A 19,030-nucleotide genomic window follows, 5' to 3' on the forward strand; every position below is an offset into this window, starting at 1 on the left:
CCTGTCTGACTAGTCCCAGTGTAGTCTCCTGTCTGACTAGTCCCAGTGTAGTCTCCTGTCTGACTAGTCCCAGTGTAGTCTCCTGTCTGACTAGTCCCAGTGTAGTCTCCTGTCTGACTAGTCCCAGTGTAGTCTCCTGTCTGACTAGTCCCAGTGTAGTCTCCTGTCTGACTAGTCCCAGTGTAGTCTCCTGTCTGACTAGTCCCAGTGTAGTCTCCTGTCTGACTAGTCCCAGTGTAGTCTCCTGTCTGACTAGTCCCAGTGTAGTCTCCTGTCTGACTAGTCCCAGTGTAGTCTCCTGTCTGACTAGTCCCAGTGTAGTCTCCTGTCTGACTAGTCCCAGTGTAGTCTCCTGTCTGACTAGTCCCAGTGTAGTCTCCTGTCTGACTAGTCCCAGTGTAGTCTCCTGTCTGACTAGTCCCAGTGTAGTCTCCTGTCTGACTAGTCCCAGTGTAGTCTCCTGTCTGACTAGTCCCAGTGTAGTCTCCTGTCTGACTAGTCCCAGTGTAGTCTCCTGTCTGACTAGTCCCAGTGTAGTCTCCTGTCTGACTAGTCCCAGTGTAGTCTCCTGTCTGACTAGTCCCAGTGTAGTCTCCTGTCTGACTAGTCCCAGTGTAGTCTCCTGTCTGACTAGTCCCAGTGTAGTCTCCTGTCTGACTAGTCCCAGTGTAGTCTCCTGTCTGACTAGTCCCAGTGTAGTCTCCTGTCTGACTAGTCCCAGTGTAGTCTCCTGTCTGACTAGTCCCAGTGTAGTCTCCTGTCTGACTAGTCCCAGTGTAGTCTCCTGTCTGACTAGTCCCAGTGTAGTCTCCTGTCTGACTAGTCCCAGTGTAGTCTCCTGTCTGACTAGTCCCAGTGTAGTCTCCTGTCTGACTAGTCCCAGTGTAGTCTCCTGTCTGACTAGTCCCAGTGTAGTCTCCTGTCTGACTAGTCCCAGTGTAGTCTCCTGTCTGACTAGTCCCAGTGTAGTCTCCTGTCTGACTAGTCCCAGTGTAGTCTCCTGTCTGACTAGTCCCAGTGTAGTCTCCTGTCTGACTAGTCCCAGTGTAGTCTCCTGTCTGACTAGTCCCAGTGTAGTCTCCTGTCTGACTAGTCCCAGTGTAGTCTCCTGTCTGACTAGTCCCAGTGTAGTCTCCTGTCTGACTAGTCCCAGTGTAGTCTCCTGTCTGACTAGTCCCAGTGTAGTCTCCTGTCTGACTAGTCCCAGTGTAGTCTCCTGTCTGACTAGTCCCAGTGTAGTCTCCTGTCTGACTAGTCCCAGTGTAGTCTCCTGTCTGACTAGTCCCAGTATAGTCTCCTGTCTGTCTGACTAGTCCCAGTGTAGTCTCCTGTCTGACTAGTCCCAGTGTAGTCTCCTGTCTGTCTGACTAGTCCCAGTGTAGTCTCCTGTCTGACTAGTCCCAGTGTAGTCTCCTGTCTGACTAGTCCCAGTGTAGTCTCCTGTCTGTCTGACTAGTCCCAGTGTAGTCTCCTGTCTGACTAGTCCCAGTGTAGTCTCCTGTCTGTCTGACTAGTCCCAGTGTAGTCTCCTGTCTGTCTGACTAGTCCCAGTGTAGTCTCCTGTCTGACTAGTCCCAGTGTAGTCTCCTGTCTGACTAGTCCCAGTGTAGTCTCCTGTCTGACTAGTCCCAGTGTAGTCTCCTGTCTGACTAGTCCCAGTGTAGTCTCCTGTCTGACTAGTCCCAGTGTAGTCTCCTGTCTGACTAGTCCCAGTGTAGTCTCCTGTCTGACTAGTCCCAGTGTAGTCTCCTGTCTGACTAGTCCCAGTATAGTCTCCTGTCTGACTAGTCCCAGTGTAGTCTCCTGTCTGACTAGTCCCAGTGTAGTCTCCTGTCTGACTAGTCCCAGTGTAGTCTCCTGTCTGACTAGTCCCAGTGTAGTCTCCTGTCTGACTAGTCCCAGTGTAGTCTCCTGTCTGACTAGTCCCAGTGTAGTCTCCTGTCTGACTAGTCCCAGTGTAGTCTCCTGTCTGACTAGTCCCAGTGTAGTCTCCTGTCTGACTAGTCCCAGTGTAGTCTCCTGTCTGACTAGTCCCAGTGTAGTCTCCTGTCTGACTAGTCCCAGTGTAGTCTCCTGTCTGACTAGTCCCAGTGTAGTCTCCTGTCTGACTAGTCCCAGTGTAGTCTCCTGTCTGACTAGTCCCAGTGTAGTCTCCTGTCTGACTAGTCCCAGTGTAGTCTCCTGTCTGACTAGTCCCAGTGTAGTCTCCTGTCTGACTAGTCCCAGTGTAGTCTCCTGTCTGACTAGTCCCAGTGTAGTCTCCTGTCTGACTAGTCCCAGTGTAGTCTCCTGTCTGACTAGTCCCAGTGTAGTCTCCTGTCTGACTAGTCCCAGTGTAGTCTCCTGTCTGACTAGTCCCAGTGTAGTCTCCTGTCTGACTAGTCCCAGTGTAGTCTCCTGTCTGACTAGTCCCAGTGTAGTCTCCTGTCTGACTAGTCCCAGTGTAGTCTCCTGTCTGACTAGTCCCAGTGTAGTCTCCTGTCTGACTAGTCCCAGTGTAGTCTCCTGTCTGACTAGTCCCAGTGTAGTCTCCTGTCTGACTAGTCCCAGTGTAGTCTCCTGTCTGACTAGTCCCAGTGTAGTCTCCTGTCTGACTAGTCCCAGTGTAGTCTCCTGTCTGACTAGTCCCAGTGTAGTCTCCTGTCTGACTAGTCCCAGTGTAGTCTCCTGTCTGACTAGTCCCAGTGTAGTCTCCTGTCTGACTAGTCCCAGTGTAGTCTCCTGTCTGACTAGTCCCAGTGTAGTCTCCTGTCTGACTAGTCCCAGTGTAGTCTCCTGTCTGACTAGTCCCAGTGTAGTCTCCTGTCTGACTAGTCCCAGTGTAGTCTCCTGTCTGACTAGTCCCAGTGTAGTCTCCTGTCTGACTAGTCCCAGTGTAGTCTCCTGTCTGACTAGTCCCAGTGTAGTCTCCTGTCTGACTAGTCCCAGTGTAGTCTCCTGTCTGACTAGTCCCAGTGTAGTCTCCTGTCTGACTAGTCCCAGTGTAGTCTCCTGTCTGACTAGTCCCAGTGTAGTCTCCTGTCTGACTAGTCCCAGTGTAGTCTCCTGTCTGACTAGTCCCAGTGTAGTCTCCTGTCTGACTAGTCCCAGTGTAGTCTCCTGTCTGACTAGTCCCAGTGTAGTCTCCTGTCTGACTAGTCCCAGTGTAGTCTCCTGTCTGACTAGTCCCAGTGTAGTCTCCTGTCTGACTAGTCCCAGTGTAGTCTCCTGTCTGACTAGTCCCAGTGTAGTCTCCTGTCTGACTAGTCCCAGTGTAGTCTCCTGTCTGACTAGTCCCAGTGTAGTCTCCTGTCTGACTAGTCCCAGTGTAGTCTCCTGTCTGACTAGTCCCAGTGTAGTCTCCTGTCTGACTAGTCCCAGTGTAGTCTCCTGTCTGACTAGTCCCAGTGTAGTCTCCTGTCTGACTAGTCCCAGTGTAGTCTCCTGTCTGACTAGTCCCAGTGTAGTCTCCTGTCTGACTAGTCCCAGTGTAGTCTCCTGTCTGACTAGTCCCAGTGTAGTCTCCTGTCTGACTAGTCCCAGTGTAGTCTCCTGTCTGACTAGTCCCAGTGTAGTCTCCTGTCTGACTAGTCCCAGTGTAGTCTCCTGTCTGACTAGTCCCAGTGTAGTCTCCTGTCTGACTAGTCCCAGTGTAGTCTCCTGTCTGACTAGTCCCAGTGTAGTCTCCTGTCTGACTAGTCCCAGTGTAGTCTCCTGTCTGACTAGTCCCAGTGTAGTCTCCTGTCTGACTAGTCCCAGTGTAGTCTCCTGTCTGACTAGTCCCAGTGTAGTCTCCTGTCTGACTAGTCCCAGTGTAGTCTCCTGTCTGACTAGTCCCAGTGTAGTCTCCTGTCTGACTAGTCCCAGTGTAGTCTCCTGTCTGACTAGTCCCAGTGTAGTCTCCTGTCTGACTAGTCCCAGTGTAGTCTCCTGTCTGACTAGTCCCAGTGTAGTCTCCTGTCTGACTAGTCCCAGTGTAGTCTCCTGTCTGACTAGTCCCAGTGTAGTCTCCTGTCTGACTAGTCCCAGTGTAGTCTCCTGTCTGACTAGTCCCAGTGTAGTCTCCTGTCTGACTAGTCCCAGTGTAGTCTCCTGTCTGACTAGTCCCAGTGTAGTCTCCTGTCTGACTAGTCCCAGTGTAGTCTCCTGTCTGACTAGTCCCAGTGTAGTCTCCTGTCTGACTAGTCCCAGTGTAGTCTCCTGTCTGACTAGTCCCAGTGTAGTCTCCTGTCTGACTAGTCCCAGTGTAGTCTCCTGTCTGACTAGTCCCAGTGTAGTCTCCTGTCTGACTAGTCCCAGTGTAGTCTCCTGTCTGACTAGTCCCAGTGTAGTCTCCTGTCTGACTAGTCCCAGTGTAGTCTCCTGTCTGACTAGTCCCAGTGTAGTCTCCTGTCTGACTAGTCCCAGTGTAGTCTCCTGTCTGACTAGTCCCAGTGTAGTCTCCTGTCTGACTAGTCCCAGTGTAGTCTCCTGTCTGACTAGTCCCAGTGTAGTCTCCTGTCTGACTAGTCCCAGTGTAGTCTCCTGTCTGACTAGTCCCAGTGTAGTCTCCTGTCTGACTAGTCCCAGTGTAGTCTCCTGTCTGACTAGTCCCAGTGTAGTCTCCTGTCTGACTAGTCCCAGTGTAGTCTCCTGTCTGACTAGTCCCAGTGTAGTCTCCTGTCTGACTAGTCCCAGTGTAGTCTCCTGTCTGACTAGTCCCAGTGTAGTCTCCTGTCTGACTAGTCCCAGTGTAGTCTCCTGTCTGACTAGTCCCAGTGTAGTCTCCTGTCTGACTAGTCCCAGTGTAGTCTCCTGTCTGACTAGTCCCAGTGTAGTCTCCTGTCTGACTAGTCCCAGTGTAGTCTCCTGTCTGACTAGTCCCAGTGTAGTCTCCTGTCTGACTAGTCCCAGTGTAGTCTCCTGTCTGACTAGTCCCAGTGTAGTCTCCTGTCTGACTAGTCCCAGTGTAGTCTCCTGTCTGACTAGTCCCAGTGTAGTCTCCTGTCTGACTAGTCCCAGTGTAGTCTCCTGTCTGACTAGTCCCAGTGTAGTCTCCTGTCTGACTAGTCCCAGTGTAGTCTCCTGTCTGACTAGTCCCAGTGTAGTCTCCTGTCTGACTAGTCCCAGTGTAGTCTCCTGTCTGACTAGTCCCAGTGTAGTCTCCTGTCTGACTAGTCCCAGTGTAGTCTCCTGTCTGACTAGTCCCAGTGTAGTCTCCTGTCTGACTAGTCCCAGTGTAGTCTCCTGTCTGACTAGTCCCAGTGTAGTCTCCTGTCTGACTAGTCCCAGTGTAGTCTCCTGTCTGACTAGTCCCAGTGTAGTCTCCTGTCTGACTAGTCCCAGTGTAGTCTCCTGTCTGACTAGTCCCAGTGTAGTCTCCTGTCTGACTAGTCCCAGTGTAGTCTCCTGTCTGACTAGTCCCAGTGTAGTCTCCTGTCTGACTAGTCCCAGTGTAGTCTCCTGTCTGACTAGTCCCAGTGTAGTCTCCTGTCTGACTAGTCCCAGTGTAGTCTCCTGTCTGACTAGTCCCAGTGTAGTCTCCTGTCTGACTAGTCCCAGTGTAGTCTCCTGTCTGACTAGTCCCAGTGTAGTCTCCTGTCTGACTAGTCCCAGTGTAGTCTCCTGTCTGACTAGTCCCAGTGTAGTCTCCTGTCTGACTAGTCCCAGTGTAGTCTCCTGTCTGACTAGTCCCAGTGTAGTCTCCTGTCTGACTAGTCCCAGTGTAGTCTCCTGTCTGACTAGTCCCAGTGTAGTCTCCTGTCTGACTAGTCCCAGTGTAGTCTCCTGTCTGACTAGTCCCAGTGTAGTCTCCTGTCTGACTAGTCCCAGTGTAGTCTCCTGTCTGACTAGTCCCAGTGTAGTCTCCTGTCTGACTAGTCCCAGTGTAGTCTCCTGTCTGACTAGTCCCAGTGTAGTCTCCTGTCTGACTAGTCCCAGTGTAGTCTCCTGTCTGACTAGTCCCAGTGTAGTCTCCTGTCTGACTAGTCCCAGTGTAGTCTCCTGTCTGACTAGTCCCAGTGTAGTCTCCTGTCTGACTAGTCCCAGTGTAGTCTCCTGTCTGACTAGTCCCAGTGTAGTCTCCTGTCTGACTAGTCCCAGTGTAGTCTCCTGTCTGACTAGTCCCAGTGTAGTCTCCTGTCTGACTAGTCCCAGTGTAGTCTCCTGTCTGACTAGTCCCAGTGTAGTCTCCTGTCTGACTAGTCCCAGTGTAGTCTCCTGTCTGACTAGTCCCAGTGTAGTCTCCTGTCTGACTAGTCCCAGTGTAGTCTCCTGTCTGACTAGTCCCAGTGTAGTCTCCTGTCTGACTAGTCCCAGTGTAGTCTCCTGTCTGACTAGTCCCAGTGTAGTCTCCTGTCTGACTAGTCCCAGTGTAGTCTCCTGTCTGACTAGTCCCAGTGTAGTCTCCTGTCTGACTAGTCCCAGTGTAGTCTCCTGTCTGACTAGTCCCAGTGTAGTCTCCTGTCTGACTAGTCCCAGTGTAGTCTCCTGTCTGACTAGTCCCAGTGTAGTCTCCTGTCTGACTAGTCCCAGTGTAGTCTCCTGTCTGACTAGTCCCAGTATATTCTCCTGTCTGTCTGACTAGTCCCAGTATATTCTCCTGTCTGTCTGACTAGTCCCAGTAAGGCCCCCTGTCTGTCTGACTAGTCCCAGTATAGTCAGTCCCCTGTCTGTCTGACTAGTCCCAGTGTAGTCTCCTGTCTGTCTGACTAGTCCCAGTATAGTCAGTCTCCTGTCTGTATGTCTGACTGACCAGTCCCAGTATAGTTTCCTGTCTGTCTGTCTATTCCCACTAAGGCCTCCTGTCTGTGTCTAACTAGTCCCACTATAGCCTCCTGTCTGTCTGTGGGGCCAGTCCCAGTAAGGTCTCCTGTCTGTCTGTCGAGCCAGTCCCAGTAAGGCCTCCTGTCTGTCTGTGAGGCCAGTCCCAGTATAGAGTATAGTCTCCTGTCTGTCTGACTGACCAGTCCCAGTATAGTCAGTCTCCTGTCTGTATGTTTGACTGACCAGTCCCAGTATAGTTTCCTGTCTGTCGAGCCAGTCCCAGTATACCGCCTGTCTGTCTGGGTGGTGTGTACTTCACCTCTGCTAGGCAACTGGCAAATAGTGTTCTCTCCACGGCAGTCGTGTCAGTGGAGGTCTCGTTGGTAAAAACTAAAGACTGTCGCCAAAACAAAGACGGTTCTGCCAAGTTGCTGCAGGAAGAAAAGAGGAAGGTTCCACTCGGACTTCAGTACCTTACCTAGTTATTTACAGATTGTCATTTTGATCTTTTGCCGCTTTGGCAACTAGGTGTGTGTTTGGCAACCTATTTGCGCCTCTCCCTGTAGGCTTTACAGACGCTCCACACCCCTTGGCTGCAACCCTTATAAATTTAGTGTACCCTGAGAGCACAACCCATGTGCAATTCCTGGTCTCTGGCAGCGCTCGGGAAGTGCTGATCTGCGTTTAACACCGCAGAGTTCATCTCAGCCAATGCTGACCTTCAGTCCCTAGACTTTTTGGCCCTGATGGGAGACATGGATCACCCCAGAGAATACGGTTACTCCAGCTGCTCTTTCTTAATCTGACTACGTTTTCTCTCATAGTCCGAGAGCATCTGGTCGTCGTCGCGGTGGTGGCACAGGGCTAATCATTTCTCCTAACTGGAGATTGTCTTTTCTCCCTCTCTCACATGTCCATCTCCTCATTTGAATTCCATGCTGTCGCTGTCCTTTGTCCACTCAAGCGTAACAGTGTTGTCATCTATCACCCACCAGGTGCCCTCGGAGAGTTCCTCAATGAGCTTGACACCTTGATAAACTCATTTCCTGACGATGGCTCATCACTCTTCATACTTGGCAACTTCAACCTCCCGACGTCTGCCTTTCGATTCACTTCTTTCCAGCTCTCGCTGTCGCGTCCTTGCCTCTTGACCTCACCATTTCCTAATCCCTTCCAATTCACAAGGCAATACGCTTGACCTTGTCTTTACTGTAACCGAAAGGTCACTCATCCTGTAACCGAAAGGTTGCTCGATCGAATCCCCGAGCTGACACGGTAAAAATATGTCGTTCTGCCCCTGAACAAGACAGTTAACCCACTGTTCCCCGGTAGGCCACCATTGTAAATAAGAACTTGTTCTTAATGGACTTGCCTAATTAAATAAAGGTTCAATAAATCAAAATAAAACCTCTCTCTCCAGATGAAATCCTGTGACTAGTGAGGTCTGGCTGCCTGACAACCTGCCCACTCTACCCAATCCCCTCCTCCAGACCATCTCTGGAGACTTTTCTTTTCAAAACACTTGAGCATGCCGTCTCTCTTTCAGAACGATCTTGACCCTAACCAGTTAGGTTCCAAAAACGGGTCACTGAACGGAGACTGCTCTTCTCTGTGTCACAGTCTCTCTGCTCTGCCAAAGCTGACTCTCTCTCCTCTGTTCTCATCCTCCTAAATCTATCCGCTGCCTTGGACACCGTGAACCATCAGATCCTCCTCTCCACCCTCTCAGGGCTGGGTGTCTCAGGCTCTATCAGATCCTCCTCTCCACCATGTCAGGGCTGGGCGTCTCAGGCTCTATCAGATCCTCCTCTCCACCCTCTCAGGGCTGGGCGTCTCAGGCTCTGCACACTCCTGGATTGCATCCTACCTGGCAGGCCGCTCCTACCAGGTGATGTGGTGCAGACACAGATCCTCTCCACATACTCTCACTACTGGTGTCCCCCAGGGTTCAGTTCTAGGCCCTGTCCTCTTCTCTCTATACACCAAGTCACTCAGCTCTGTCATATCCTCACATGGCCTCATATCATTGCTATGTGGATGGACCTCAACTACTTTTCACCTTACGTCAATCTGACAATCAAGTGGCGACATGCATCTCTGCGTTCCTGGCAGATATCTCAACTTGGATGTCGGTAAACCACCTCAAGCTCAACAAGACAGAGCTGCTCTTCCTCCCAGGGAAGGCCTGCCCACTCAAAGACCTCTCCGTCACGGTTGACAACTCCAGTGTCGCCTCAGACAGTGCAAAGGACCTTGGCGTGACCCTGGACAACAACCCAAACCGAGCACTCCATTCTGCCACCTTAGGTCTCTTGGCCATCCCACCCGTACGGGAAGGCAGCTCCCGCTCAGCCCAGTTAAAGCGCTTCTCTGTCCTGGCACCCCAATGGTGGAACCAGCTTCTCCCTGAAGCTAGGAGAGCAGAGTCCCTGCCCATCTTCCTGAAAACATCTTAAACCCTACCTCTTCAAAGTGTTTCTTAAATAATACCCTTCTTTACCTTGACACCCCCACTCAAAAGATATTTAAAAACCATCTTTCCTGAACAAACACTTGCACCACCCCCCCCCCCCCCGCCTTTCTAGATCTGACTTTGCTGATAAGCTACTTTATTGAGGAAGTGTCTTCACTATGCCTGTGATGTGGTTGTCCCACCTAGCTATCTTAAGACGAATGAACTGACTGCAAGTCACTCTGCATAAGAGCGTCTGCTATATGACTGAAACGTTAACATTTTTACGTCCGATTGGCCAGTCCCATTATATCCTCCTGTCCTCTCTCTGGTCAGTCTGACTGAGCATTAAAATGGTCAATCTGCAGTTTCTACGACAACTTCTCGACTTATAAAATGAATGAAATCTACAAAATGATTCTTAAAAGAATATAACTTAAAACAAATGCATCATGATCTTAGTTCAACTGTCGCATCACGTCACTACCCAAAATATAAGCTTGTTTTATTCCAACGTTTGTAAACAAATTAAACGTAAACAAACATTCTATAGCCTCAAAACATGGTTGAAACTATAATTGTTGATATCATGGATGGTCAGTCCTTGCATCCATATCTCTGTCTATGAATTTGAGAGTGGTTACATTTCTCCAGCCTCATCCCTTTTATCCCTTCATCCCTTTCAGCCTCATCCCTCATCCCTTTTAACTATTTGAAACAGTGTTGGGGGAAAAAATAAAAAATGTGCGGATTGCCCCTTTAAGCTTCTCTCTCCACCACAATGAAAAATCTCTGTGGCCCACAATGCTGAAGCACCGTCTTCTGCGTGAGAATGAATGCAAGTGGCAGAATGAGTCCCCCGTTCATTCTTTGGTCCCCTTTTCTCTTCACCGTGTCTCCTGCTGTGAGGACTGAGGAGAGACAGACAGACGGAGAGGCTGCTTCTCTAAATGGGACCCAATTCCTTATATAAATGCCACTACATTTGACCGGGCGGCCCATTGGGAACAAGGTACCATTTGGATGTAGCCGGGCCCTGTGCCGGTCAAAGGCTTTCTCTGTCTGTGCCAGGGTGGCCAGCTCAGGGACTGGGAAGAACACAACATCCATCCACTTACACCAGCCTCCCTCCCATCTTATCTCCCCATTACTTCACCTTTCTCTGTCTGTGCCAGGGTGGCCAGCTCAGAGACTGGGAAGAACACAACATCCATCCACTTACACCAGCCTCCCATCTTATCTCCCCATTACTTCACCTGCAGTGTAAAATAATAATGTTCTTATAAAAACACAGCCAGCCTTGGTACAGTATGTTCAAAGCACACCAGAGGCTTGCTAATCAATGTTTATGTTATACAACGAAGATGAGAAGGACGACGGTGAAGACCTTGGATTTCTAGAAACATGAAATTAGCCTTTGACTTGAGAGCTCTGTATGATCTAATGTGTTGGGGGAGACAACCTTCTGGGGGGGGGGGGACTGTTTAAAACAGGCTGTGATATTTCTAATCTGTTTGATGACATTTACAATTATATTTATAAAACAACTGATCTGTTCCATTCATGTGTGGAACTAGGCTAACACACAACTGATGTCGTGAGACGTGGATGGCGTGACACACGGAGGTGGGGGACACCGTGAGAGCAGAGTTGGACGCCGTCACACGAGAGATACTGTCATGTAGACAGACACGTTGAGCAGGAAGTGTGTGTGTGTGTGTGTGTGTGTGTGTAGCCTATTACTCACCAGCTTCTCGTCCACGGTGATCAGTTGGGTCTCTTGTCCTGCTTTCTCTGCCAGCCTACATCCCGACAGGCTCACCGACCTGCAATGGCAACGCAGGAAGTTAGAAGACTGTTCATGGCAAAGAATCACACACACACACTCACAACATTACGCAAACAAGTTAGGAACTTAAATGACAATTAACTGTCTTGGAGGACTCAGCGGAGGAGAAGAAAGGAGGGAAGGAAACAGTGAAAGGAGACAGACGGGGGGGGGTTATTTTCCTTCCCCATTAGTTCTGTCTGGTGAGTCTCTGGCTCCTGCTTGCCTGTTAACCAGACGGACCTGCTGGGTTCAACCCATATTTGACATATTTCAAAACACAGCATTTGCCCCAAGCCTGTCTGGAATGCCAAAATGGGAGGGGTTTGGGCTGTTCAAATTATTCAATCGGTTCCATCGCACAATCAATCAAGCCCAGCAAAAGTATCTGAACAATGTCAAATAACCTTTGAACCCAGGTCTGCTGATGAGTTGACGGCAGACCACATTTTATGTCGGCTCACCGCCACCGAGTGCCTAAGGAAGGACTGGGATGGCTCTGTGTGGAGTAGTGAACATTGCTGGCTTGTCATGAAACAACCAGGAAGCCTAGCCAGCCAACAATGTCCTGGTCAAACCATGGCGACTGAGTCAGTGGGGCAAGAACTGGGGCGGTTCTGTGAGAAGTGAACAAAGTGGCCTACTGGCTATTAGCTTGTCACAAAAACAGCCCAGTGGCCAGCCAGGGACTGGAGCAAGCCAGGGAGGTAGATTTGCCCGTCTGTGTTAGTCCATGGAAGACCAGCCCGTTGATAGCCTGGTTAAATAAGACTATTGAATGGGTCATATTCATTGGTGCACACTGTAGCAAAAATGTTTTGTTTACGGAAAAAATAAAATAGTTTATTGGACAAAGTCAGGTAGGTCCCTTGCCATTTCAGCCTGTTTGCTTCCTAGTGAATAAGACCCAGCTGAATTGGCAGGGAACGCTCCCAAAATCCGGGGACAACGTACAGGCTATAGGCTACGGATGACCAATCAGATGTACAGGCTACAGATGACCAATCAGATGTACAGGCTACAGATGACCAATCAGATGTACAGGCTACAGATGACCAATCAGATGTACAGGCTACAGATGACCAATCAGATGTACAGGCTATATCCTACAGATGACCAATCAGACATGGATAATCACACTACGGGTTCTTTGAATTTAAAATAGGCCTACCATAAATGTTTTACAGGTACGTTTCCATGGCAAGGCTAGACGTGAATCACCCTGTTCATATGTAGGGTGAAACGGGAAACACGTTTACATGGGGTCTTAATTTAAAAGTTTCAGTAAAAGGTTAGGCTTAAGTTTTTTATTTTTTTTATCCGATTTTAAAGTAGAGAAAATGTAGAAATAGGCCGGGATATAAAACTTTGTGGCTGTGGTAACTAGTGACGAAAGCTCTGACGTCATTTACAGGCGCATCCAGGTCGAGGCTCGCTATCAGAAGGAACATGAAGCACTCCGTGCTATCAGCAGGAACATGGACAACTCCGTGATATCAGCAGGAACATGGACCACTTGGTGCCACTAAGTCATGATACAATTGTTTCCTTCACATTGCATTATCCAAGCTGTATCACAACCGGACGTGATTGAGAGTCCTTTAGGGCGGCCCAGTGTCGTCTGGGTTTGGCGGTTATTGTAAATAAGAATTTTTCGTCATCTGACCTGCCTAGTTAAATAAATAAAAATGATAGAAATTTCAAGAGTTAATACTACACTCATAAGAAGTGGAGAAGCCCTAGACCCCATACAACATTCTACTCCTGGAGTAAATTCCTGTCAGAGAGACCAATTACAGGGTTAGGCAGGAGGCCCTGGGCCAGTGGAGACCGATTAGAGGGCTAGGCAGGAGGCCCTGAGCCAGTAGAGACCGATTTGAGGGTTAGGCAGGAGGCACTGGGCCAGTGGAGACCGATTAGAGGGTTAGGCAGGAGGCCCTGGGCCAGTGGAGACCGATTAGAGGGTTAGGCAGGATGCCCTGGGCCAGTGGAGACCGATTAGAGGGCTAGGCAGGAGGCCCTGAGCCAGTAGAGACCAATTAGAGGGTTAGGCAGGAGGCCCTGGGCCAGTGGAGACCGATTAGAGGGTTAGGCAGGATGCCCTGGGCCAGTGGAGACCAATTAGAGGTTTAGGCAGGAGGCCCTGAGCCAGTAGAGACCAATTAGAGGGTTAGCCAGGAGGCCCTGAGCCAGTGGAGACCAATTAGAGGGTTAGGCAGGAGGCCCTGAGCCAGTGGTAGGTGAGAGCTCTCTTTCAAGCACACTCCCTACCTCTATCCATCTCTCTCCGGGTGCTACAGAGTGACTGGTCCAAGGACCTCTAGAGCCTTCTGACCCACTACCTGCGATCTCTACAGAGCACAGAGAAGTAAGCTGCACTGGGTAAACCTCCTCCACTGGGTAAACCTCCTTCACTATGGCAGTCTGCTTGTGTGATGTCAGCATATTATCCAGGGCCAATGGTTAGACAGGATTTACTGTACTCACTCCATCTCATGCTCAATTCTCCCTGGTCTGTCTGCATTGCTGCTTTTCTAGTGATTTAACTCCCTTTGAATCACCCCCAAAAACACAAAGAAGAATGATCCTAGTCAGTCAGTAACTTGGTTAACTAAAAACATTGTTTTCCCATCTACATAACATTGCAAAAAAAATCTGAAACTTTGTCCTAAAACAAATGCTGAAAAATTTATCCATGTTTTTGGCCACTTCTAGGTTAGACTACTGCAATGCTCTACTCTCCGATTACCCGGATAAAGCATTAAATAAACTTCAGTTAGTGCTAAACACGGCTGCTAGATTCTTGGACTAGAACCCCCCCCAAAAATGTGATCATATTACTCCAGTGCTAGCCTCTCTACACTGGTTTCCTGTTAAGGCAAGGGCTGATTTCAAGGTTTTATGGCAAGCCTACAAAGTGTTACATGGGCTTGCTTCTACCCATCTTTCCGATATGGCCCTGCCGTACATACCTACACGTACGCTACGGTCACCAGACGCAGGCCTCCTAACCGTCACTAGAATTTCTAAGCTTTCTACAATAGAGCTCCATTTTTATGAAATAGTCTGCCTATTCATGCGAGAGATTCAGACTCGGTCTTGATCTTTAAGTCTTTACTGAAGACTCATCTCTTCAGTAGGTCATATGATTGAGTGTAGTCTGGTCGAGGGGTGTGATGGTGAACGGAAAGGCACTGGAGCACCAAACTGCCCTTGCTGTGTCTGCCTGGGCGGGTTCACTCCTCTACGCCGGGATTCTCTGCCTCTAACCCTATTACGGGGCCTGAGTTACCGCCAATGTCTTCAGTAGTTGTTTTTTTTTAACCTTTAGTTAACTAGGCAAGTCGGTTAAGACGGCCTAGGAACAGGTTAACTGCCTGTTCAGGGGCAGAGTTGACAGATTTGTACCTTGTCAGCTCGGGGATTCGAACATGTTATGACTCCAACCACGGTAAAGTCCTTAGGTGTGTTTGAATACTAACTACACTAACATACTATTTGCGACAGAAATTGAATATGTAGTATACAAGCAGTGGACACTATTTCCGTGCTTTTAGGGCCCATAATGCCATTCTTCCCGAAAATGGGCATGGCTTCACTAAATTTTCAGATTTGAAGAAAATATGCAGCCGAAGTCTGATACAAATCATTGCTTTAACTAATGACAAATGTAAAAATGTTGAGCAATGTAATAAAGCAATGACTTTTCAGATAACGTGTAACTTATGTTGGCTGACAATTTGTTCGCTACGCTGTCCTTACGAATCGCATATCATAACAGCAGGATGTACCGGTATGTTAGCTAGCTACCTAACGTTAGTTGGCTACTGATACATCGAACTTGCCAGTATATTAACTATATCCTCTCTAACGACACAGTGTATCGAATTGATTATTCAAGTCATTCTTAGCTTAGCGGCATAGTCGTAATGCATTCGTAAATTCGCTCTCTGGCTATCTACACCGATTTCAGAGCACTCTCATCTGAGTGTGCCAGAGAGCAGAATAACTAATGAATTTATGAGCGCTCAACACCAGTTGAATATGGCCGGTGTCAGTAAATGTAAATACACCTTAAACAAATACATTTAAACAGTTTTTCACAATTCCTGACATTTAATCCTAGTAGAAATTCCCCGTCTTAGGTCAGTTAGGATCACCACTTTTATTTTAAGAATGTTAAATGTCAGAATAATAGTAGAGAGAATTATTAATTACAGCTTTTATTTCTTTCATCACAATCCCAGTGGGTCAGATGTTTACATACACTCAATTAGGATTTGGTAGCATTGACTTTAAATTGTTTAACTTGGGGCAAACATTTTGGGTAGCCTTCCACAAGCTTCCCACAATAAGTTGAGTGCATTTTGGCCCATTCCTCCTGACAGAGGTTGTATAAATGAATCAGGTTTGTAGGCCTCCTTGCTCGCACACACTTTTTCAGTTCTGTCCACACATTTTCAAAAGGATTGAGGTCAGGGCTTTGTGATGGCCACTCCAATACCTTGACTTTGTTGTCCTTAAGCAGTTTTTCCACAACTTTGGAAGTCTGCTTGGGGTCATTGTCCATTTGCAAGATCCATTTGCAACCAAGATGTAACTGATGTGGATATATTGAAGCATCATCTCATTACATAATTTCTGCCTCATGATGCCATCGATTTTGAAGTGGACCAGTCCCTCCTGCAGCAAAGCACCCCCACAACATGATGCTGCCAGGACTCGTTTTACTGTGGATATAGATACTTTTGTACCCGTTTTATCCAGCATCTTCACAAGGTTCTTTGCTGTTGTTCTGGGATTGATTTGCACTTTTCGCACCAAAGTACGTTCATCTCTAGGAGACAGAATGCGTCTCCTTCCTGAGCGGAATGGAGGCTGCGTGGTCCCATGTATTTGTACAGATGAACGTGGTACCTTCAGGTATTTGGGGCGGTAGGGTAGCTTAGTGGTTAGAGCATTGGACAACCGGAAGGTTGCAAGTTCAAACCCCCAAGCTGACAAGGTACAAATCTGTCGTTCTGCCCCTGACCCACTGTTCCTAGGCCGTCATTGAAAATAAGAATTTGTTCTTAACTGACTTGCCTAGTTAAATAAATAAAAGTACTTTTTAATTTTTTTTATATTTAATTGCTCCAATGGATGAACCAGACTTGTGGAGGTCTACCATTTTTTTCTGAGGTCTTGGCTGATTTCTTTTGATTTTCCCATGATATCAAGCTAAGCGGCACTGCGTTTGAAGGTAGGCCTTGAAATACATCCACAGGTACCCCTCCAATTGACTCAAATGATGTCAATAAGCCTATCAGAAGCTTCTAAAGCCATGACAATTTTCTGGAATTTTCCAAGCTGTTTAAAGGCACAGTCAACTTAGTCTATGTAAACTTCTGACCCACTGGAATTGTGATACAGAGTTATAAGTGAAATAATCTGTTTGTAAACAATTATTGGAAAAAGTATTTGTGTCATGCACAAAGTAGATGAAACAGACTTGCTCACAACAAGCAACCTCTGACAAAATTCTACATCTATTCAAGGTGAAAATTATGAATCAGACATCTTATCGATAGCAACAGCTCATGGTCCTAATGGAATCAAGTTTTTTTGTCTCAATGGAGGAACATAGTCAGAGAAATGCTGATGAATGTCTTGCTCGAGCTGTGTCTGCAACTGGTTCACATCTGATGCTCACAGGCAATGTGTAATGGAAGAGATTTCTGAATGTTCTTTACCCAGCATACACCCCTCCAACCAGACATGCTTTCTCTACTCATTTGCTAGATGCAGAGTTCAGAGCTCAAGTGAAGGTCCAGCAAATCATAGAGAAAGCAGACTGTATTGCAATCATCTCTAATGGGTGGTCGAATGTTCGTGGGCAAGGAATAATTAACTACATCTCCGCCCTTCAAACAGTAGTCTACAAGAGCACAGACACAAAGGACAACAGACACACTGGTCTCTACATTGCAAATGAGCTGAAGGCAGTCATCAATGACCTTGGACCACAGAAGGTATTTGCACTGGTGAAAGACAATGCTGTGAACATGAAGGCTGCTTGGTTTAAAGTGGGAGGAGTCCTACCCTCACATCCCACCCATTGGCTGTACTGCTCATGCATTGTATCTGCTCCTCAAGGACATCATGGCACTGAAAACATTTCCCCAACTCTACAAGAGAGCCAAGGAAATGGTTATGTATGTGAAGGGTCATCAAGTTATAGCAACAATCTACCTCACCAAGCAAAGTGAGAAGAATAAGAGCACCACATTAAATCTGCCCAGCAACACCCATTGGGGTGGTGTTGTTATGATGTTTAATAGTCTCCTGGAGGGGAAGGAGTCTCCAAGACATGGCCATATCTCAGTCTGTCAATATGGACATCAACATCAAGAGGATCCTCCAGGATGATGTATTTTGGGAGAGAGCGGTAAGCAGCCTGAAACCTATAGCAGTAGCCAGTGCACGGATTGAAGGAGACAATGCCATCCAGTCTGATGTTCCGACTCTGCTTGCAGATGTAAGATAATAAATCCGTACTGCCCTGCCCACTTCACTGTTGCTCCAAGCAGAGGAAACTGCAGTTCTGAAATATATCAAAAGGCGTGAAGACTTCTGCCTGAAGCCCATACACACCGCAGCATATATGTTGGAACTCAAGTCTGCTGGCAAGAGCATCCCGTCTGGTGTAGAGCTCAACAAGGCCTATGGTGTCATCGCTACCGTGTCTCATAAATTTGAGGCTTTTTGAGCCTGACAACGAGCCATCCTCAACAAGGTTGGAAAGCGACAGTGAAGATGAGGCCTCAGAGTCTGATGTTCAAGAGGTGGACATAGAGGTGGTCAGAGTGAGGTCAGAGTAAAATGGTCAGAGTGAGGTGTTCTCTCATTTGTGTCAGGAAGTAGCTAGTAAGTTAGCTTGGGTGCTTGACTGTCGTTGTGAGGTCAGAACGGCGATAGCAAAACGCTCTCTGAATTTACCAATGGACCATCTTGACAATTTACAAACACCCAGAACGCACTCTGGCACTCCAGATTGAATTGACAAACCCGCACAAAGTCATAAAATGTCTAGATATTAATTTGCTATGCTAACAGGCGGTTGCATAGCAACAGCATCCACTTCCAGTGGACAGGCGAAGTGCTTAGGACAGTCAACTGAAAGAATACCGCTCATTTACTCTATACTAAAATGAACTAATAGTAGAAAGTATGTAGCATACAGTATGTTATTATGGGTATTCGAACGCAGCTCTTGTGAAAAGTGACAAACAGACACGTTTTCATTGTCGTCAAACAAATTTGGGTGCTTTCAAGACAACTGGGAAGTCGGAAAAATAAAGAGGTAAAGTATTTACTTCCGGTAAGAAAAGAAAGTAGGAGCTCTATATATAAAGAGGCCCGAGTTCCCGACTTGGATAACCATTCAAATATATTTTTTCCCAGTCGGAACTTAGCCAGCCGACGACATGACATCGCATACAAGCATGATCGCGGATTTCTGCCCATCTCCACATACTGTACTGTCTTTGCTGCTAACTAGCTAGTTAACACATTTAAAGGACACATGCAGCTAGCTAACGTTAACACTAGCGATTAACTCCTTAACTAGCTATGACTTATTTACACTGCCTTTCACAAAAACCAATACAACCATCCATACTCATTATCACCTAGAAATATCCCAAGAACACACCGTGAAACGTAACTTTTGTGTTGTTTGTGCTAAGCTAAATAGCTAGCTAAAGTAAACCAATGACACAGGCATAAACTAGCTAACAATGGCATGTTATGACGAATAGGAGGATAGAAACTCGTTGTGCGACAGAAATATGACTATAGCAATGTAGCAAAATAAAAACATAATTACCTGACAGGATTCAGGATTACTTTAGTGGCTGTATTTAGCAGGGAACACCGTCCCAAACCTAGAAGTGACATTGAGGACGCCATGATTCTGTCAACAGCTAATTTGTACGGAGTACGGGAAGGTTCAAAACTAAACAAAAAGAGCTGCTGCTGGGCTTCTT

At 47.6% G+C, this 19,030-nt stretch overlaps 1 protein-coding gene across 1 annotated transcript in view; it reads right to left on the reverse strand.

Annotated features, from left to right (window-relative positions):
* Positions 1–19,030, reverse strand: part of ndufs4 (NADH:ubiquinone oxidoreductase subunit S4) — a 45,789-nt gene extending 26,759 nt beyond the window's left edge. The window contains exons 1-2 of the mRNA XM_021622252.2: positions 18,871–19,030; positions 10,923–11,001 (exon numbers count right to left, since the gene is read on the reverse strand). Of these exons, the coding sequence (XP_021477927.1) occupies positions 10,923–11,001; positions 18,871–18,953 (162 nt within the window). The 5' untranslated portion in view covers positions 18,954–19,030. The remainder of the gene's footprint in view (positions 1–10,922; positions 11,002–18,870) is intronic.

This window comes from Oncorhynchus mykiss, chromosome 11 (assembly GCF_013265735.2).
Source record: "Oncorhynchus mykiss isolate Arlee chromosome 11, USDA_OmykA_1.1, whole genome shotgun sequence".
Taxonomy (NCBI): Eukaryota; Metazoa; Chordata; class Actinopteri; order Salmoniformes; family Salmonidae; genus Oncorhynchus; species Oncorhynchus mykiss.